The sequence below is a fragment of the Fringilla coelebs genome, assembly GCF_963513975.1.
Source record: "Fringilla coelebs genome assembly, chromosome: Z".
NCBI classification, from domain to species: domain Eukaryota; kingdom Metazoa; phylum Chordata; class Aves; order Passeriformes; family Fringillidae; genus Fringilla; species Fringilla coelebs.
Genome location: NC_140031.1, coordinates 32,127,808 through 32,148,647, shown reverse-complemented (window position 1 = coordinate 32,148,647; position 20,840 = coordinate 32,127,808). Strand labels below are relative to the sequence as shown.

The 20,840-nt window shown below is 41.7% G+C and overlaps 1 protein-coding gene across 1 annotated transcript in view; it reads left to right on the top strand.

Annotated features, from left to right (window-relative positions):
- The first annotated feature begins 1,211 nt into the window (after window positions 1-1,211).
- The window catches only part of TTC39B (tetratricopeptide repeat domain 39B), a 73,059-nt gene continuing 53,430 nt past the window's right edge, over window positions 1,212-20,840 (top strand). Inside the window, exon 1 of the mRNA XM_084224828.1 lies at window positions 1,212-1,271. Coding sequence (XP_084080954.1) covers window positions 1,221-1,271 — 51 coding nt within the window. The 5' untranslated portion in view covers window positions 1,212-1,220. The remainder of the gene's footprint in view (window positions 1,272-20,840) is intronic.

Sequence of the window (20,840 nt, the reverse complement as noted above, 5' to 3'; positions counted from 1 at the left end):
GTTCTTAGACTGAAGGACCTATCTAGACTATATTCCCAATTCTTGCAAAAAGCTCTATGCTATATCTTCCTCCTGGTTAGCTGAATCTGTTCAATTCTCTTTCTCTGGTAATCTCTCTCTGGTTCTAATGGAAGCCAGACTATCAAAACTATATGTATTTTTTAAGAAGCGCTGTGACAGAGAACTAACCAGTAGGAAGTGGGCATCATGCTACCTGCCTTTTGATTGGCATTGACCTCAGCTGGCAGAATACAGAAAAGCGGAAATTGGTAGATTTTGAGCAAAGAGCATTATGATACTGCGAACTAAAGACAGGACAAGGCGAGATGGGGGACTCAGAGTTCTCAGAGAGCTGGCTGCTTTGTGAGCTTTCTTTCCAACTGACAGACAGCAGGGTGATGAAGCCGTTCTTCCCCAGAGCCTGGCCACTGGAAACTGAAGGACTGTAACTTCAAGCTTCTCCCGGACATCAGATAGTGAATACCTGTAGGTCACTGACAACATCGGAGTGGCAGGGTCTGCACGCCGCGCTACCCGAGGTCCCTCCGCAAACGAGCACAGCCCGAGCTGCCCTCCCCTGGAGCAGCTGTCCAGGCGGCGTGGCAGATCCCGCCAGTCCGCCACCGCTGGTTCAGGTGTGCTGAACCAGCCCGGGCTGCCGCTCAGGTAAGCAAGGCACTGAAAAGGACACCGCGGGAACGACTGCGAGAAGCTTTGCGGCACCTCGGTCAGTGAAGCCGGTCACGGTGGCGCGAAGCCGCAGCGTGGCTGGAGGTGGGGCTGCAGGGCGGGGGAAGGACGGGGGCTTCGGCACGAGTTTGGGACGACGCTCCACTTGCTCCGACCCATCCAGCTGCACTCTCCGATCGCCCCAGGGTCCGACGGCCCCGGGACATCCCATGCCGCCCCAGCCGGGAGGCAGCGCGGGCCGTGTGGCGGGGGCGGACGCCGAGGGCCAGCGGGGCGCGACCGGCGGGGGCGGATCCTGTCATGCAAACGAGGGGGCGCGGCCGCCGGAGCCGCGGGGCGGCCGGGGCGGGAGGAGGCGGCGAGCGCGGCCCCGGACGGACCGGGCGGGAGCAGCGGGGCTGGGCCAGACCGGGCCGGATCGAGCGGGGGCGGCCGGGAAGGGCGTGGGGCGGCACCGCCGCTGGACTGTGAGCAGCGGACGGCGCGCGGCGGTCGCAGAGATCTCTGGCGGCGGGCAGTGGAGAGGGAACATGGCGAGCGTAGGAAACGGCACGGAGGAGAGCGGTGGCGGCGCCGAAGAGGTAAACGGAGGGCGACTGCCGAGGGGCTCCGGGCGTGCGGGCAGCGAGCGGCTGTCCCCGCCGGCGCGGCGGCGGCGGCAGGGGAGATGTGGGCAGGGGCTCCTGTGCGCCGGCCGTCCCGGTCACCCACCTGCTCCGCGGTGGGGGCTGATGGGCGGGCGGCCGGACAGGGTAGGGGCAGGCCTGACCGCCGGTCTTGGGGCGAGTCTGTCGCCTGGAGTTGGGGAGAGTTGTCCCGGCAGCGGGGCCGCAAGCGGCCCCTTGCCGCATCCCCCTCATTTGCTTTTTCCCCTTTTCTAATTCTCCTTTTTTTTTTCTCCTTTTATTTTACAAATTTTTTTCCTTAACCCCAGCTCCCGCTCTGCTCCGTGCGAGCGTGCCGCGCCGCCGCTCCGGTGTGCGTCCCTCCCGGCGGGCGGGCGGGCGCGAGCGGCCCCGCGCGCGGGGCCGAGGGACAGGTGTGCGGGCGGGGGCGAGCCCCGGCTGCGCGCGCTGGCCGAGGCCTCGCTGTGGGGCCGTCCCAGAGGGCCCCGTGTGCGTGGGGTCTGCCATGGGCACTTTATCTGCCCGGGAAACGCAGTGGGTCAGAGCTGTAGTGTACGTAAGATGCGTTTGTAGTTTCGCCGTTGCTTTATTAAACGTCCTTCAGACAGCCCAGACAGAAATCCCTTCAAACGATCGGTTGAACTTGAAGGTTGTCCTTGTTATACTGTCGGTCTAGGAGAACACGGTAGCAGGATTCCTTGACAACACCTCCCGGAAACTGGTGATTGGAAAGTGCTGTCCTCGATGAGCTTTTGAGAATGGTACTGCCAAACTGAGGCAGTTTTAACTGGAGGGTGCTTTTAAACCCAGATACCCAGATACACACTGCCCTGGCAGGCGCATGTGGGAATATAGACTTGATTTTTGACTGCACAGTCTAGAATGAACGATTTTAGTGTTGCGTGCATCCAGCAGCTTCTTCAGGAAGGTTGGCAAGGCAGATCTGCCCAAATTTTGCTGAAGATGCTTTGTGAATGAGTGCTTAATAGATTTGAGTTTTTTTCAGTGTGCAGTGTTTGAGGTGTGGCACTGTTTTGTACGATGTGGCAACTGACTAATGTCTACGTAGGACTTGCTATGCTGTATAGTTCAGTGGAACTAGCTTGTTCTTGGTTAGGGAATGGGAATATATGTTAGCCTGTATTTCAGAGCATGCTGTGAAAGTTTCTACTTCCTAAGGTTATATGTGGCAGCAGTGAAGAGGATGTGAAATGCTTGAATTTCATTGTATACCAGAGTGAATCACTGCAAAATGATAAAGTCATCTCTGTGAAGCTGAGATTTTTTTCCAGAGTAGGGAGAAAAAAAGTTATTAACTAGCTCTTGCAGCTCTCTCAGTAAGCAAATAGTTGAAATGCACAGCTGTTGAAACAGGTATTCAGCAACTTTGTTGTAGCCCAGCTGTTCTGAATGAACAGTAGAAAAGAATATACTTCATTGAGTTTAGTGTTAAATGTTAATGCTTTTTCAGAGGAAAAGAAACTGCCATGCAAAAAAAAAAAATTAAAAGGCAGGCATAAAAGACCATGAAAGAGGTGTTATTTGAGCAATACCTTGCAAAAAGTGTGAAGTTTTCTCAGTGTGAGCCTAAAAGACCTCATGCTCTTCGCATGTACCTGATTTGCTTAGTGCTTGATTCTTTGGAATCTGAAACAGACGTGTAGTGGTAATGCAGAAAATACTTCGATTTTTCCTGGCCAGTTTCCAGAGTTCAGGAGGGCACATGGCTAACTTGGGGATGATCACTGCTTTTGTAACAAAATTTGTCTAGAGCACTGTAGACTGTGTTTGCCCAGTCAGTATAGTCAGTATGTCAGTATATGTTCATGATAGTCTCTTTACTAATAAGCTTGTTGTGATTTTATACACATAGTAATTCTTTTTAAGTGTCTTAGCTTTTTTTTTTGTGTGTGTTTGCAGCGGCTGTGATGCAGAGATACAGAGGTAGCAGAACCGCTCTATAAGCGGTTTTTTTAATGAGCTACGTGCATCTAAATAGTATTGTTTACATAGAACACGGCAGATGGGATCGCTGCTTCCTGATTTAAAATTGTGCATGCTTAGTACTATATGAACATATCTTTTAGCATAGAATTTTGCTTTGCAGGGACTTGTGAATGCTTCTTCGACCCTGAAGCTTTGAAGAGGAATATGTTAAGCTAAACCTTGAAGTTGTTTCCTACTTAACAGGACATAGACCAGCAAGAACCTTTCTTCTAAAGTCCCAAGCATAAGGTACCAGGTAGCTGCCCCCTGCTACAGTCTGGGCCTGAATAAAATTTGTGCTTTTCCTGATGCTTTTTGCAGCTCAAGGAAGTGCCAGATACCATGGGGTTTTTGTTTGTTTGGAGTTCTTTCTTTTTGTTTGTTTGGTTTTTTTTTTTTTCCTGATTTATTGATTTATGTCTCATTGGCTGCAGCTGTGGTTTTCCAGTGGTAACAGCAAGAAAATGGCAGAAAGTGTAAATAAATCTTTGGATTTTTTTTAACTAACATAAGTGTATTAGTCCATCTGTGTTTTTTTATTTAAAGGAAAAGAAAGCCACCAAGAGGAACCAGAGACCTAAGACTAAGAGGCTGTATGAATGAGATAGTGTTTGTGGGTATGCCGCCTAGGAAAACAAATAGCTCTTAAACTCAGAATTTTCCTGATTGCGGTGTTGCTTCTGTGGTGTTGAAGTGTGTTTATGATCATTCTCTACTAGGAAGCAGTTTCCTGATTACTATGTGATCAAAGTGTTCACCTGTGGTGTGGCCAATTTGTGAACTCAAACCTGATACACCATCAACACCTAAACCTCTATATGACACTGAATTCACCCTCTAAAAGAATTCACACTAGTATTCCTTTGGAATGAGTTGGAAATCTAGGACAGATATACTTAATGTTAAGGGCAACATGTTAAGTAGCATTCCCAGCCACTGGAGAGTCTTTAAGCAAAACTTTAATTCTTCTCCCCATCCACCCTTTTCCCATCCCCCCTCACTGTCTAAAGATTACTTAAAATAGCGGGCCAGATCTGCTTCCCATTAAGTTCACTCTTTGCTGCCCTGGTTTTTCAAAGTCTTAAAGCCAGCTTAATTGGTTACTTGGGGATTCCCTATCAATTAAAAAAAATTAACCCACAAACCCAGTCAAGGTCTTTGTGCATCTGAGGGCTGTGGCTGGACAGAAGGGTTTATGATTGAGAAGCATCTAGATGATAAAAGAACTCCTTGCTTGGCCAAAGGGAGTTGGACAAAGGATTATTTACAGATATGAAGGTGATTTGGTGCTCTTGCCGTGGTAAACTCTAGGGTTTTGTCTTGACTTTGGGTGGGATAGAGATAATTGGTGTAATGCTTTGTTTTGAATTTAGTATGGGCATCCTTTGAATAACAGTGATTTCTAGTTGTTGTGAAGCAGCGCTTACCCTAAACCAAAACTTTTCTCAGTGCACTGCCAGCAGCCAGGTGCACAAGAAGGGGTGAGGGACCATGGTCAGGACAGGTGGCCTGTATATTCTACACCCTTGAACATCATGCCCAATATAGAAAGAGGGGAGGGTTAGCTGGAAGGGGCCAGTCACTTCCTGGGGACAGTCTGGGTATCAGTCAGCAAGCAGTGAGAAATTCTGTTGTGGATCATTTCTTCCTCTTGGGTTTAATTCCTTTCTTCTTCCCCCTTTCTCTACTGTTGTTAATAATTTTACTTTATTTCAGTTATTAAACTGTCTTTATCTCAACCCATGGATTTTACCTTTTCCACTCAATCTTATTTTCATCTCACTGGCAAGAGAGCCAGTGGTTGTGTGATACTTGGTTGCTGACTGGTGTTAAACCAGGACAGTCTTTTTCTTGTGCCAAATAGGAATTCAGGTAATAACAAATCTGACTAGAACATGTTACAAAAATTTTTAAAAGTATTTGTTATATTAGTGACATGGGAGGAATACAGAGATGCTGCTCCCCGTTGTAAGGAGAAAATTTGTGCGTTCAAAGCTCAGCTAGAGTTGAAGATGACCAGGACTGTCAGAACAATTAAAAAAAAGGCTTTGTCCTTTGATATATCATTAGCAAAAGAAAGTGCGGAAATCACATTGACCCATTACAGGATGAGGATGATCACTTCACAAACAAGGACATAGACAAGGCAGAGATGTTTAATGCTTTCTTTGCCTCTCTTGTCAACACTGAAAATGGGCTAAGAGTGTTGTAGCACCCTGAGCTGGAGGACTATGGCTATGAGAATGAAAAAGTAGCTGGATCCCCAGAAGTCTGTGGGGCCTGATGGGATTCAGCCAAGAATACTTAAAAGAGCTGGATGATGTCATTCATCACAAGATCTCTTTAAATGAATTTTGAATGGTCTTGGGAGTCTGGAGGGGTCCCAGTCAATTGGAATCTGGCTAGCAGTTTCTGAAGAGAAGGGTCTGCAAATGTAATCCTGGAAACTACAGGCCTGTCAGTCTCGCTTCGGTGACCAGTAAAAGTGTGGAGAAGACTATTTTGGGAATTACTGAAAAACATCCAAATACAGTGCAGGTGTCAGTCAGAGCGAGTATGGCTCCATGAAAGCAAAGTCCTGCTCAGTACCATCAGAGGAAGAGGAGGTCTTTAAATATGTCAAGAAGATGACAGGCTCTGACTCCATTGATTGGCACTGCAGGTGGAGAAACTCTTACAGGTATCAGTTATTCATTTAAACAAGAAGAAATGGACACAGAAGTCAGCTCATAGTAAACTAGGGTGAAGCAGGGCTATTGCAAGAGCAAGAGGAAAAGACAGAAAAGAGACAACAATTCAATACCTTAGCCCCTGAGTGAACTGTGGAATATATGAAGAGACTTCACCCATCCTCCAGATGAGCACATTGTTACCTGCCTGCTTTGGTGCTGCAATAATGGGGGTTGGTAGCCTGGAATTTTAGAGTAAGGAAGCAGCTGGGATTTCTTCCTATAGAATGGGGCATTTACAAGGCAATTAGGAAAAGAACACAAATCGTCACCCTCTGGAGGTGACTCCTGTCAAGTGTGAAGGAGAGGTATCCCTTCAAGGGAGATGTTATATGCCACCCAAGCTAGTGGACCACCATGTCCAGTACCTGAGGGAATCAGCCATGCTGGAGATTATTTATTGTGACTAAAACAATGTGCAGTTACCCACAGATCCAGGTGAAATCCAGTGTGCATGACCATTAGGGGTGGTAATATGAGTGGAGTGCGCCATTGTTGTGTGCCAGTTTAGTGGTGGTAATGAGACAAAGCTGGGTAGCTGGAGAGACAAGAGGCAGTGGTGGTGGGCAAAGTGGCTTGTCAGCTCTGGCAATACTGAATGCCTATGGACTTTGCTGTGGGAGAATTGGTTGAGAAATGGGACTGTTCCAGAAGTTTCAACAAAAAAAAAAAAAAGATCCTACTCCCCATCTGTATCGCCCAGTATCTCTGCTATTAAGAGTAAGTGTTCTTTGCTCAAAAGAGAGAATGTAGAGGGTAGATGCAGTGGGTTGCTTTGTGTTTTTATCTGAGGGATCATAGAGCAGACATGAGAAATTGGGATAGAAACCCTACCTTCAACTCTAGAGGCATTGGTACCTGAGTTATAGGGAAAAACGATCCCAAATGTTTTTTTTTGGCAGGAAAGTTGTTCTTCCAGTCTCCAGTGGGCAGTTTACCGGAGTGGAAGGTCTTATCTTACTCCTAATTTTTTGGAAAGAAATTCTAATCTCATTTTCTTTATATGACGTAAGTGAACAGTCTAGTGACCTGGAGTGGAGGGACCCTGCTCCAGCCAGGTGGAGGAGGGGGCAACCATGTTTATTAGACTCTGTATCCGATGACCTAGCATGTCGGACCCATGTGTGTATATGGCTCTAGCAAGACATCTGTGCAGAGTCAAGCTATAAAGAACCCATTTGTACTTTTGGAGTGGCATCATCCCAGTGCTGACTGTTGGAGGCTGAAGTGAGTTTGACTGGGAATGAGTGACAAAAGCACCTTACTGTGATGGCCCCAGAGGCCCTGTGGATCCTTGGCGCAAGCTACCTCAGGAGAGTACGTTTCAAGGGCCTAAAGGGTACCAGTGGTGCTTTGGTGTCTCTGCCTAGCACCAGCAGAGACCATGATTCTCACCCAGAAGCTGATCAGTCAACTCCAGAGCCAAGGCGTGATCAGCAGGACACAGTCACCCAGTCAAGTCCAAGGGAGAGTAGAACTAAGGGACAGTAGAACTCTTGTGGCCTGACGGAAGTCATGCCACCTCTGAGTGCTGCTGTACTGGACATGCTGGGACTTCAATAACAGCTGGACTCAAAGGCAGCCACGTGGTGCCACAACTGATATTGTTAGTGCATTTTTCTCAATGCCTTTGGCAGCTGAGTGTAGGCCACAGTTCACTTTTGCTTGGAGAGGTGTCAAGTACCCCTGGAACTGACTGCCTCGGTGTTGAAACACAGCCCTGCTGGGGGTATGGGGTGGGGAATGTGAGGTGTGATGGGGTGAGAGAGCGTGGTATTTAGTTGCTGGCTTAGTTGTAGGTACAAGCCATGACTTGTATTAAGGACAGCTTGGCCAATTCAGCTAATCTGTGCCTCATCTCTAAACTAAGCTATTAAGGAAAATTTAGGTAATGAAGGACTTATGATGCATGTTGTACTCTCTTGAACTGCCCAAGCAGGGATAAACACTGTATAGGCTGGCTTTACCAGCCTGGACAGTTTATCTTCAGAGCTAATTTCAAATGAAACCAACATCATCTTTAATTCAAAAGCCGGTTAGTACTTGGTTTAAGTACTCAAGAGTTTCATCCACTGCTGCAGCAGCTGCTGCACTTACGATTAAAGAACTTCCTAGTGGTATGCTTCTTTACATCAGTAGCTTTAATGCACTTTAGAATAAATTATAGAATGTGCAGCACTGGCTATTTTCTCACTCATGTTTATGCTGAAGATTCTTCAGCAGTTTCAGTGGTAAGAGACAGTGATAGCTGCATTTCCACAGAGACATTGAGAAACTGGAAGCAAGTTATTGCGGGGCCTTTTTCACCTTAAAATCAAGAATGTGTTGGAAATATGGAATTGGGGAGCAGTAGTGGGGGGGCTTTCTCTATTGAAGGGTAATTTTTTTTTTTAAACATCCTCATCTGACTTGTATGATTTTGTTTCCTTGAGAAGTACACTTAAGTCAGCTGAAGAATGTAAAATTCATACTCTTCTTGCCTGCTTTTTCCAAAGTGTTGTGTTTTGGCATATGGCTCATCCATTTTTCCTGGTTCTGTGTTGGTCTCTCCTACTATCAGAGCACATCTGCGTCTAGGAAAACTAAATATGACTAGTAATTTCTTTTTTATTAAATGAAATTAGGTTGTTGTCTCTCCTTCCAAGATTCTGAAGTTCTTAAGTTCAAGTAAAACTTTGCTATACTTATAGGTGTACCTGTTGAGAGGCACTGTGTTTCCCTGTGACTAATATTCAAAATAAGGATGTGTACTCTAATTTTATACTACCTATGTTGTTCTGAGATGACTTACTTTCATTTTTTTTGCTTTTCCATTTCTTATTGCTTCCTAGAGTCATGCATTTGCATTCCTTGGTTGACTGCGACCAAATCTGAAAGCTGATTAGGTAAAACCCCTGAGTCTTTATTGATTTACTGGAGGGAAAAAGGAGTATGGAGTATTCCAATTAAATTTTCTTAATATATATAATAATAAATATATGATATAATAATATAGATATATAGTAATAGTGAATATTATTATGTATAAATATAATAATATAATATTTATATTTAATAATATTCACTATTATTATATACCTATATTAAAGCACCATGTGCCTCTTAGGGAGGCAGACCTGATGTAAATGGGGAAAGCTACATACCTATGAAGTGAATTTTAAAAGGGAAGTAAATTTTTGCTTTTACTTCTTTTCTGAGCTTTGGTTTGGTTTTGGGATTTTTTTTTTTTGGGGGGGGGGGGTTTGTGTGGGTTTTTTTTTTTTTCTTGGAGGAGGAGTATGAGGTGGTGATACTTAAATGCTTACTTGTATATGAATGGAAAACAATATTACCAAAAGGAAGAATTAGCTTTTTTCTTAAGGTTTTGGGTATTCTTTGTATATTGAACTGGCGCTATTCTGTTGTGGGAAGTAGCATCCAATATTTTTTAATGTAGCCTTTTCTTGGAGCAGTGGAAGTTACTGTCACTACAACTGTAAATTGTACAGTTGCCTTGGTAATTGTAGCTAAAAATTTGCTGGTCACTGTAGAATCACAGCATGTTAAGGGATTGAATGGACATGAAACATCATCTAGACCCAACCCTCCCACCCGGGCAGGGACAGCTCTCTCTAGACTAGGTTGCTCAAGGCATTGCCCATCCTAGCCTTGAACACTGCCAAGGTTGAGCCATCCCCAACTCAAGATTAAGGCAGTTCTGAACTGTTTCTTCCACAACCTACCTGGAAAGACAGTTCTGTTTCATATATAAGCTTAAAAGGGGATGGTTTTCTTCTTGTAGTTCCAGTCAATCCATGTGAGAGCTATGACTTTGTGTAAACACGTTTTGTTCTGCAAATGTTTGTCCTTTTTTTTGCTGACATATTGGTGCTGATATGCTTGGGAAAACCTGTAGACCTGATGAGCATGTTGAAACTGCCAAGTTGATGCCTTGGCTTGGATAAAGGTTCTTGCTGGGCCCCTCTCTTGGCAAAGTGGTTGTGTGTTGAAAGAGAAAAGGAACTTAGTTGCTTCTTGGCAGACTATACATTATTTAGCAGCATGGACCAGGATGACTCAACAAAGGAGTAAGTGATAGACATGTCTGATCTTGTGCCTCTGTCTGATCTTGTGCCTCCTGTCTTAAGTAAATCTCCCATAGCTTGCCTGACCATAAGGACATATTTGAAACTTTCCTCACTATTGCAACTAGTATGGCTTTCTTGAAACTTCCCTTGCTATTGCAACTAGTATGGCTTTCTTTTCCCGTGTGACACCAGCACAGGAGGTAGAGATAAGATCACAGTTGTTGGTAACAGGCTGGCAGGAATACAGCACAGCACACCATGCCCATCTGGTGGGCAGTAATTTTAACAAATGCTGTTTCTTCTGGATTAATAGAAACAGTATTAGAGGGAACAGAAATGGTGGATCACTGTGCTTGTTTTGAAAAGGAAGCAAAACTGTGAGGCTAAAGACTTGAGAAGTAGTCTAAGAGTTGGGCACACGTTGCTGTTAGTATGTGTTCTGATTAGTGCCTGGACATGGCCAAGATCTGTGTGCCACAGTTAGTCAAGTGTCCGCTTAAATAGTCAGAAATCTGAGAATTTGTGAGAGCTGAAAATTCCTGTTGCTTTTCTAAGCCCTTCACGTTCAAAAAAAAAGGTTTCTGCTCAGTCAACAGTAAGTCAATATCACAGACGTGTGGACTTATGCCCAAACACCAAGTGCTAATGGGAAAGTTTTCTTATCAAGAGAGTTAAGACTTGCTTGTCATCTTATTCTGGAGTAAGGAAGTAATGCTGTTATCACATACTAAGGCAAGATAATCTAATATCTTAGTAGCAATGGTATTTTTTGTTGTGATGCAGTGAATGTATCATGCTTTTATTCCAGTTCTCTTATGCATTCACTTTGCAGTAGAGTGGTGTATAAACTTCTGCAAGCCAGTGTTTGGGTGTGCAGCACTCCTCTGATTTCTCATCATCCCCAGAAGTCAACCTCACACGCACTCTTGCTCTCCAGAAATCCTCTTATTGGAGGGTGAACGAGGACACTCTGTCATCCAAACAGAGAGGAGGTTAGTGGAAAACCTGCTTCTGAAAATAATTGTGTGTGTGTCAATTCTTGGCAGCACTGGTTCTTCTAAAAAGTGTAGTGTTGGGTAGGTGAGTAGGAATACTTGTCTGTAACTAGTAGTAGGCCAGAGGAAAGAAAAAATATTTCTGTTAGTTTTAGTTGAGCTAAGTGGGATTATAGTGATGATAGAGTGTATCACACTGGCTTTTATTTTCACCAAGAAATAATGGATTAAGATGAAGATGTTTTATCTGGATTCTCTCCCTTAAGACTGTTGTTACCAAATCAGCTGGTTAAACTTAATGGCTTTGTGGCTGTGTCATTTTGTTTTTTGGGGTTTTTTTCAGTTTTAGTGGTTTTTTGTTTGTTTGGTAGTGTTTTGGGTTTTTTTTTGTTATTGGTTTTGGGGTTTTATTGTTATTTTTGGTTCTGTTTTTTTGGGGTTTTTTCCCTTTTCTGCAAACTTACTGTTTCCAGGGCTGGAGAATATTTTTTTTTTTTCCTCTTTAGCATGTATAGTAATTTAAGGTTAAACAGCTACTCTAAGGTCCTGTGGCAAAACCTGAGCTTGCCACTGGAAATATGGTAGAGAGGTAGAATTACCAGTTGTGGATATGGTAAATCCATCTCTTTTTAGGTGTATATTATGGTTTAAGCCCAGCTGACAGCTCATGCAGCCGTTTGTTAACTACCTCACCAGTGGGATTGGGGAAAGAATCAGAAGGGTCAAAGGTAGAGAACTGATGGGTTGAGATAAAGGTAGTTTAATAGGGAAGGCAAAAGCAGTGCACAAAAGCAAAGCAAACCAGAGTTAATTCGCTGCTTCCCTGGGCAGGCAGGTGTCCAGCCACTGCCAGGTGAGCAGAGCTCCATCACAGGTGACAGTGACTGGGAAAGACAAATGTCACCACTCCACAGACTCCCCTACTTTCTTCCTCTTCCTCCCCTTTACATATTGAGCATGATGCCACATGATCTGGAATATCCCTTTAGTTCGTTTGGGTCACCTGCCCCTGCTGTGTCCCCTCCCATGCACCCCTAACTTCCTCCCCAAACTGAAATACAAAAAGCAGAAAAGCAAAAGCCTGTGGGTATGTCCCTCTCAGCAATAACAGAAACATCTCTATAGTATCAACTCTTGTGTTCAGCACAAATCCAAAACACAGCCCTATACTAGCCACTGTGAAGAACATTTAACTCTACCCCAGCCAAAACCAGCAGAGTGAGGCATCTTACACAGATGTTCAAGACTTTTCTAGCTCAGCTGGCTGGAAGGAGCTGAAAAACATGCAAAAACTGGAGGAATCCTCATTTTTGACAAAACCCTCCCACCTTAATTTGGGAAAGCAGTGATTTATTACAAAAACAATTTAAAATAATGACTTTGAGAAAAGTAATATATAATATGGGATGTGAAACTTAGGTACTTTTTGACTTTTTTGATAAACTGTAGCATAACTAAACATTTCATGAAGTACAGCATTTTTGGCTCTTCCCAGCAAGAAAAGTATTTTGAAAAGTAGTTCTGCAGTGTTTGAGCCATTTTAATCTAAATATTATATTATTGTTAATAGATGATGATGATGTTAATTATTATGTTCCTTTTCAAGAGAAGTGTGAAAATCTTAGGAACTAAACTTTGCAGACAAAGAGGTTTGCCTAAATTTAAGTGTGTGGTTGGGACCAGAGAAAGAATTTTAGGGTAAGACTTGGTGGTGTAAGCATATTAGTAATGAATATTTAAATCTGTGCCATGTTCAGATGGAGAATCTTAGCAGGAAAAACGTATGCAGCTCTGAGAAATCCAATTAAATATACCTGTCTGTGTAGTCCTTCTTGACACCAGTGAAGTAGCTGGCTTTGTTAAGGGGTGGTCTACTGAGCTTAAGTGAAGTCTTCTTAAAACCTTGGGAAAGAGACATTCAGTAGCAGCTCAGTGTCTGTTTTTTAATGTCATTTGGACTAAAGTGCCACACATGGTTATAGCTCTGGAAAATATGGGGTAGCTCTTGGCCATTCACTTCTAGAAGGTGGCATACTTGGTTTGGTGCTTTGCCAAAGTGCTGTATCTTCTGCTAAATGTGAACTATGTAATTTCAAGTCATGCTGAGATGAAGGGATGGCCAAAGTTGTATAGTTGTATGAGCTTCAGAGTGAACATTTTTCTCAGCAAGTAACACCAAAGGAGTCTTAAAATCCAAGTTAAAAAAAAAAAAAAGGTAGGTTGTTTAAAAGTCCATTTTACTTATTTGAATAGTAGAATTTTTAGCTGCTGAGTTCATTAAGTTATGTTTGGACAGAAAATGCAGACTAAATGCAGGTTTTCCTAGCTTTGTTCTTTTTTGTGAACTGGAAACAGAAATATCGGGTCATGTCAGTGTCACAAATCAGGTCCCACAGAGGAGGGTCTTCCTGGAAATCATTATTATCTGTATTTATTCTCTTCTGCAGTTCAGAGTTCTACTGTGAAATACTCCTCCTAACTACTTTCTCAGTTAGTGTTCGTTGTAAATTTGTACACTGGAGCACTGTAAAAGTGCTTGTAATTTTAAGTAGTAATGTGTGTGAGTGAAGAGGAGGATGTTCAGGTCTGTAAGGGAAAGTAGGCAAGAAGTTACTGGATATGTGTTGAAGTTACTGGTTTCATGCTGAATTAGCCAGGATGTTCATCTTACAGTTGTGTTATCACAGGTAGCTGTGCGTGGGGACAACCGAAGGAATTGTCAAGAAAACATAATAGGGACAAAGACTAGAGATTACATAGTAGAAGTGGCTTATGTGCTTGCTCTGAATAGTTTGAGTTGCAACATGGAACACAGTTTGTGGCCACGTGTTACCTAGTTTCTCTACAAAAAGCAGCTTGACTTGGCCAATGGGATTTGTACGGTTGCCTTGAATTCCTGTCAGTGTTTCTGTGTGGGTGTGTTCTGGTGGCGTAGAGAAAGGAAGTCGCCTGACATCATTGAAAAAGCGGAAGTCCAGTGTGGTTAATATTTTGGCTTGGTTTCTTTTTATTTTTTAAACCCACATAACATGTTGCTTTGTGTTTGATGTTTGTGGAAGTCCTCTGGTGTTAGGAGGACATATGGAGAGCAAGAAGGGGAAGCTGAGGTTACATCTTGTGATGACAGCCAAGGATATAGGGCTTGCCTTTGTAGTTGTCTCTGTAACGTGCTCCTTTTGTCCTTGACTGAAAGTTTTGTGTCTGATCCTTTTTCTTTGTTTTGGGTCTGGTCTTTGATGTAGATGAGATAAAGCAGTTTTATGCTGAGAAGGTAAACTTTATATCAGTTTTGTGGTTTGTATCTTTGTAGATCATACCATAGCAATTGGTCTCTTCAGTTTATGTATGTGAGGTCTGGTAGCTTTTGACCTTAGAATTCTTAGTTGCAGAATTTGGCTTAAATGGTATCTTTCTAACATTAAAAAATACTCACCTTTAAGTGTTTGTGTGGTCTGAATAAGTAATTAAAAAAATCCATGTGAAATTTCAAAACCTTTTGCAACAGCATTCACAAATTGATAAAAACTTGCTAGTATATAATGCATGGGCTAAAGTGAAAATGGCTAAGGATACGAGCAATAGGGAGGGATCAGCTGTGACATAAGTAGTTTCCTGGCAGCCTGGAAAAATTTTCTGTCTGATACTTCCCTTTCCATAACTTAAAAGAACTTCTCTACACCTCGTGTAACATTTTTGGCTTTTTTCTGTTCTCTGTCTCTGGGTGCTGGTGGAAGGAAGAAGGGTGCAAGGGAAGATTCAAATGCTTTGGATTGAACCATTGTGTGGTCGTGCAGGATTTCTTTTGGCAATGTATGAGTCATGAGAGCCAGAGACGCTTGCTGTAGAGGCACCAGTGCTCTAATTGTCCATGAGTACTCAGGAGTAGGAGGAGGAGGGAGTGTGTGTGCCTGAATAGCTGCCTAGAGGCACTGACGTTCTGTAAACTTACTTTTGTGGTAAAGTGACCCTTTGGGTAGAAGGAGTGACAAATCTGGTAACAACTGTGCATTAATCCTCTCCTTGTTATTACATGCCAGCTAGAATTTTCAAAGGCTATAAATTCCCCATGACATCAGTAGGCTGTAATGGGGGGTGTGCAAGCTGGGGAATGGAACTACAACTGTCTGTCAAATGTTACAACTTCCGACTGGGAAACGCATGCTGGTTTCAGTGCACCTGTGTAGTCCATTTGGTGTCTCTATTCTGGATCCTGCAGCTGTCCTGCAATACCTAAAGAAATACCATGCTCTCCTTGGGGATAGACTGGTTGAAGAATAGACATTGGGGGAGTCATGACTGAAGAAGTAAAGCTGTAGACTTACATTGACACTTGGCACATTACCAAAATTTAGGGGGACATTGATAGGCTAATTATTACTTTACGTTAATGAAATATTTGTGTTACTTGTAGGATTTTTCTATTTTATTTTCTTGTAAGAATTACTGTAACTTCAAATGAGAATGTGTTCTTGTGTTTGCCTATAAGTAGCCCAGGAAGAACTAACACTTTAGCTTACTGGCTGGTTAAGTCAAGATCTGATTCTGCTTAGTTTAATTTAATGTGACATTTGGTCTGAATGTGACACTGCATTTCTGTGTTAGGTGTTTGTCTGGCTTTTTTTCTGGTAGAAAGAACAAACTCCCTAGAATGCATATAAAGCAGTTAATAATTAGTTAATTTTATGCTAGTAATGAAGTTAAATTGCCACAACCTTTAGACAGTGCTTTTCTGTTAATGAAAATATGTGAAGCAGCTTTCAGAAGAGATGGAAGCTGATCTTGCACAGAGAGAACAAGTTGTGCTCTGGACAAAAGTCGCTGCTTTCATCTTGTATTACAGCCACTTTTAACTCTAGATAATGTTGATTTCTAAAGGTCTCTTCTGTTACTTTAGTTAGTACTGCTAATGGATCAGAAAATATAGAGACTTTGAAGTTCTGAAGTAAGAACAACTTAATCAAAAATAGGGTTGCTGGAATTACTGCTACTGCAGCAAGATCTTCTTTTAAAGGAAATGAACCAGTTAAGAAAAATAACTTAAATTGCTTTTCACTATAAAATAGAACCTTGTGGTGCTAAATATGCAGCAACTGCTGTTAAAATTTGCATTTTACAAATGAGTGATCAGTTGCTTAGTCTAGCAGATACTTAACCTGAGGAAGACAGGAGAAGGTTAAAGCCTAAGATACTCATTTTAATGCCCCTTTCATCTTTTTTTATTAGTTATAGGCAAAGCTAGCCTTTATTAGTTACAGGGAGATTGTTTTTAATATGAGGTAAACCTGTTCTGTTCCAGCTTGGGGCCATCTCTGGAATGTATTAATATCACCAGTGGTAAGGTAATGTGTCATTAATGAGATTTAATATGGGATTGTTGATTACATTGTAGTGTATAAGCATTCTGGAATACTGTCAAAATAGCCCTCTAGGGAAGCTGTAATTTGATTTTGTCTGCATAGTCTATATTAAGTACATGGTAAACCATAATTAGGGTTTTTCCAGGTTTTAGACATCTATTGGAAGTGGTAAGTATGAAGCATCTTTATATGAAATTACTTAGTAAAGTCCAGGACAACACAATGTGCTCTTCCTCTAGCTATCTGTATTTTACTTTAGTGGGAAGTAGACTCCACAGTGTCTGTTTCTTATGTTGAGTCAAGACTGTCTCTTAATTGTAATTGCAGCTTGACTTTCACTATGTTTTTGTGTTTAATCCATCCTGATATGTGTGAGTTATGTGTAAGTAAAAACTGCAATGTTCTGCCTTATCAGTCACATCACAAACAGGAAGTACGGGAATGAAGGTGGAAAGGTTAGGTGAAACTGCTAAGTAGACACCCTTGTGAGACAGGAAGCATGATACTCCACCTCCAAGAAGAGCTGTGTTTTCTGGTGTTTGTTAAACAGATCTTCCAATCGTATTTTTCTTTCCTCTTCATATAACTTTTATTTTATTTGGTAGGTTGTGTTGACTCAAGTGAGGGCAAAAAGTATCTTGGCTTCTTATCCACAGATACCCTATCTCTTGAAGTGATAACATTTCGTTATCAGCATACTCTCTAGTGATCCTTTGACTGAACTGAGCTGAAGTTTCTGTGAATGTTACTGAGTCATGGAAAGTTAAACTTCATGAGAGAGAGCCAGTTCTGAACTAGAATAGATTACAAGTCACTGGCTAGGAAATACTAACCTTGCCCGATTGGGAAAGACCAAGCTTTTTGGTTTAAGTTGCAGTGTAGCTAGTGACTTTCAAGGTGCTCATGCCTTGACTGCCTATGTTAAGAGAGTTAACACTTGCTCTGTTTCTGCTGCTCTACCTTCAGTTAGTGTCTGAAAGTACTCTCTGCTTGTGTCTCTGAAATTACATTGTGTCCACCTCTTTTTTTCACATTAAAAATAACAGAATAGTCTTATTTGGAAGCCAACAGAAGTTTACTGAAAGTTTATTGTTAAGCTGTGTGGCTGAAAGTAGGAAAAGCTTTATCAGACTAGTCTTTCAGCAGTGTTATCTCATCCATGTTTGTGTCCAGTGTCTTGGAAAGTACAGCTGTAACAAGAACTTACTGGTTATAGTGCTGGAATTATTAGGACTGGAAAGATGTAGTAGAACTCTTGCTGACTTTATAAACATATTAAATAGCATCCTAAAATTCTTTTTGATTTCAGTGGTGTTATATGCAATTTTTGTGGCATGACTGAATGATGGTACAAGATTTTACAAAAACTAATGAGCTTAATACAGAGTTCTTGCAATACTTAACAGCTTATCTGCTGCAAGAAGAATTATTTGATTGAATAATCTTTCTTATGGCTAGGAAGGACAAGCTTAGTTCTTTTTCTTGTGCAGTATCTGTTTTTAGAAGAATGCTTGTGTATACTTTCTGTTTTCTCAGGCTCCGTAGTTGCCTTTGCATTCTTCTCAAATCTCTATTCCTACAGTGGGAAAAAGAAGATGTATCCAGACAAGGTGGTTGTTTGTATTTGCCTTTCAGTTTAGGATTGCTTGGCAATCAGTTTTGTGTAATGAAGTTGACCAAGAACAGAATCATATGCAATATTTGTAGAGATTTTCTATGAGGAGTGCAGTTTGGTGCAAATGTATTGAATGTTGAACTCCTGATTGAGTATGTGGTTTGTTTGTTTGTGTTTGTTTTGTTTGGGTTTTTTTCTGGTACCACTTTCAAACAGAAGCTACATGAACACTCCTTTGGTCTTGGGGGTGCCCAAGGAGGTTTGTGTGGGAAGACAGAAAAGATCAGTTAGGAAGATCAATGCTTTATTGCAGCAGTGAAGTTCTATGCTACTACCCTATTCTTCTACCTCTTAGAAGTGCTTCCTTTATAGAAATAACTGCAGGTTGAATAGCAAGAAAGTGCCACTGTAAACAATAAGTAAAGTTGTCTTGGTGTTTAGCCAACTTTTACCTGAAACTCTGTTCTACTTTCTTGTGCAGCATGTTGGATATGAATCTGATCATGGATAACTGTTGACAGCAGCCATTTATATGTCAGTTAAAATAGTCATAATGCTTTACTTGGTGAGTGTGTAACTGAATCTGCTGATTTCCACTTTTCAGTCATGAGGCAACAGTGCTGTTTAAAACAGTAGAAGCTCATGAAGTTGTTCACAGCAGGTGAGAGTGATATCAGTTTATTAAAATGTGACTGCCTGGTGCCCCATCTTTACAAGTAGGTTAAGAAAAACCTTCATCTTGAGGCTGCCTCTGGTATGCAGCTAGCCTGACTAGCGCATCTGACTGCCTTTCCTTTGGCTGAGGTTTGTTCTTGGTCCTGCCCTGGTTTATACAGTATGGCTGTCTTAAGAATCATATGACTGCATGCAGCTGAAGGCAGGGTAGGAACTGTCCACTTTTGGTAACATGTTGATTAGCTGCTCCTAATTATAACAGTTGTTTCCATTGCAAATGTCTGTTCTGTGTAAAAAATGGAGGGTAGTTTTTTTTTTTTTTTAAGACTCAATTTTCTTGTATCTTCTGAAAATTTTTGGGTGACCAGCAGCATAAAAAGGCTGCTTCTTTCCAGACTGTAATAGAGAAACCTTTATTCTTGTGGTTACTGACATCTAATTTTTGAGCTAAATGGCACCAAAATTTGTTTTAATTCCTAAGTATTCATCAGCTCTTTAGTTAACCTAACTTCTAGCAAAAGCGAGTTTGACCTTACCAGTTCCTCATTTCTTCTTGGTGTGTAGATATGTTTCTGGCATTGTAATATTTGGTATCTTGTTTTCTTTTTGTTGTTTGGTTTTAGTTTTTTTTTTTTTTTTTGTTAAAGCAACACCCCCAGCCAAGTCTTGAATGAGGCATGTTCTATTTAGATGAGAGTGAATAAGTAAGTCTGAATTACCAAGTCTGATCTTTGGCTTCTGACTATTGAAGTTCTTCATCTGCAGTGGAAAACGCAGCTTCTCCAAAACAACCACTATTGTCTGTCCACTCAGCTCCCTGGAAAAACACTCTTATTTTAGGCAAATAATCTTGAGAGTTTTTAAAAAGCGGATGAGTTATGTTTATAGCTCAAACCAGTAAATCTGAAATAATATATAACCACAAAAATATGTGCATTTTTTCTTTTCGAGAAATTAGTTTCACTTTTTACTTTCTTATGAAAATTGGTTGTACTGTGTAGAGCAGAACTTGTGCATTTTCATTCCATTCTTGCTGCCTCAAGGCTATTTCTGTCTCTGGCAAGGGGAAATAATTTTCCTGTTTTGTAAGAGCTTCATCATCTCCTTCCCCTTTGAACTGAGTGTTACTCATTTGTTTTTCTTCCTAGACTATTAATTCTTAATACCAGGATCTGGTGTCGAAGTGTCAAATAAAGCATGTGTAGGTGACAGAGATGAAGAGTTGGAGATATCTTTTCCTTCATCTGCTCTCCCAAGTTGTTTCTCTGCCAAGACAGCATTGAAATGATGATTTTCTCTATGTTTGGGTTTTTTTGCCTGTAAACATAAAGATGGAGTTTAACTTCCATTTTATTTTATGCTGGTTAATAGAGTAGACTGCTTTTTTCTGTAAGAAATTGCTATGAAGTTTAATGAAGGAGTAGCTAAAAAATTTGGATTTTTAAGCACTTTATAATGCAGAGTATTGTCAGTTCTACAGAAATATTAGGAAGTGAAATGCATCTTAAATTTTTGAGATGAAACCTAAATTTTATTTGTCTCATCAAAATACTTATTCTTTACAACAATACTTTATGAATTAGCTGAAGATATGTGACAGATTAGCTTTTGGGTCCTGCTGTAATGCTGGGTATTTTTTCCTAATGCTGGGTACTGTTTCCTAATGTATGGGAAAATATGCAGTCCTGAGTTGGGTTTTCTCATGCAACTGCCCATTTAAGCAACAGTTGTTCTGTCCACTGCCATCCGATTTTTGTGGACACCTTTCCTGCATATTAACAGCTTATGTTTCATAAGTCAAGTTCTTGGAACTACTTTTCTTTTTTTAGTTTGCACATGTACTATCTGCAGTTTGTAGATGTGTGTAGCTGTGTTACCCTACTTCTCTTAACTGCAGATGAATCAAACCAAATTTCCATGGCTGACTGTATTTATTTGGGACTGAGCAGTCTTACAAGCTAAATTTTTGTAATTTAAGACTGATGAGTTGCTCTGTTGTTCACCTCCATCCTTTTTTGTGAAGTACTAAATTTCTGCTATTTGATGCTTTTGACTGGTGTCTACAAAAATCAGATTGTCAACTGATGTGCAACAAGGTAA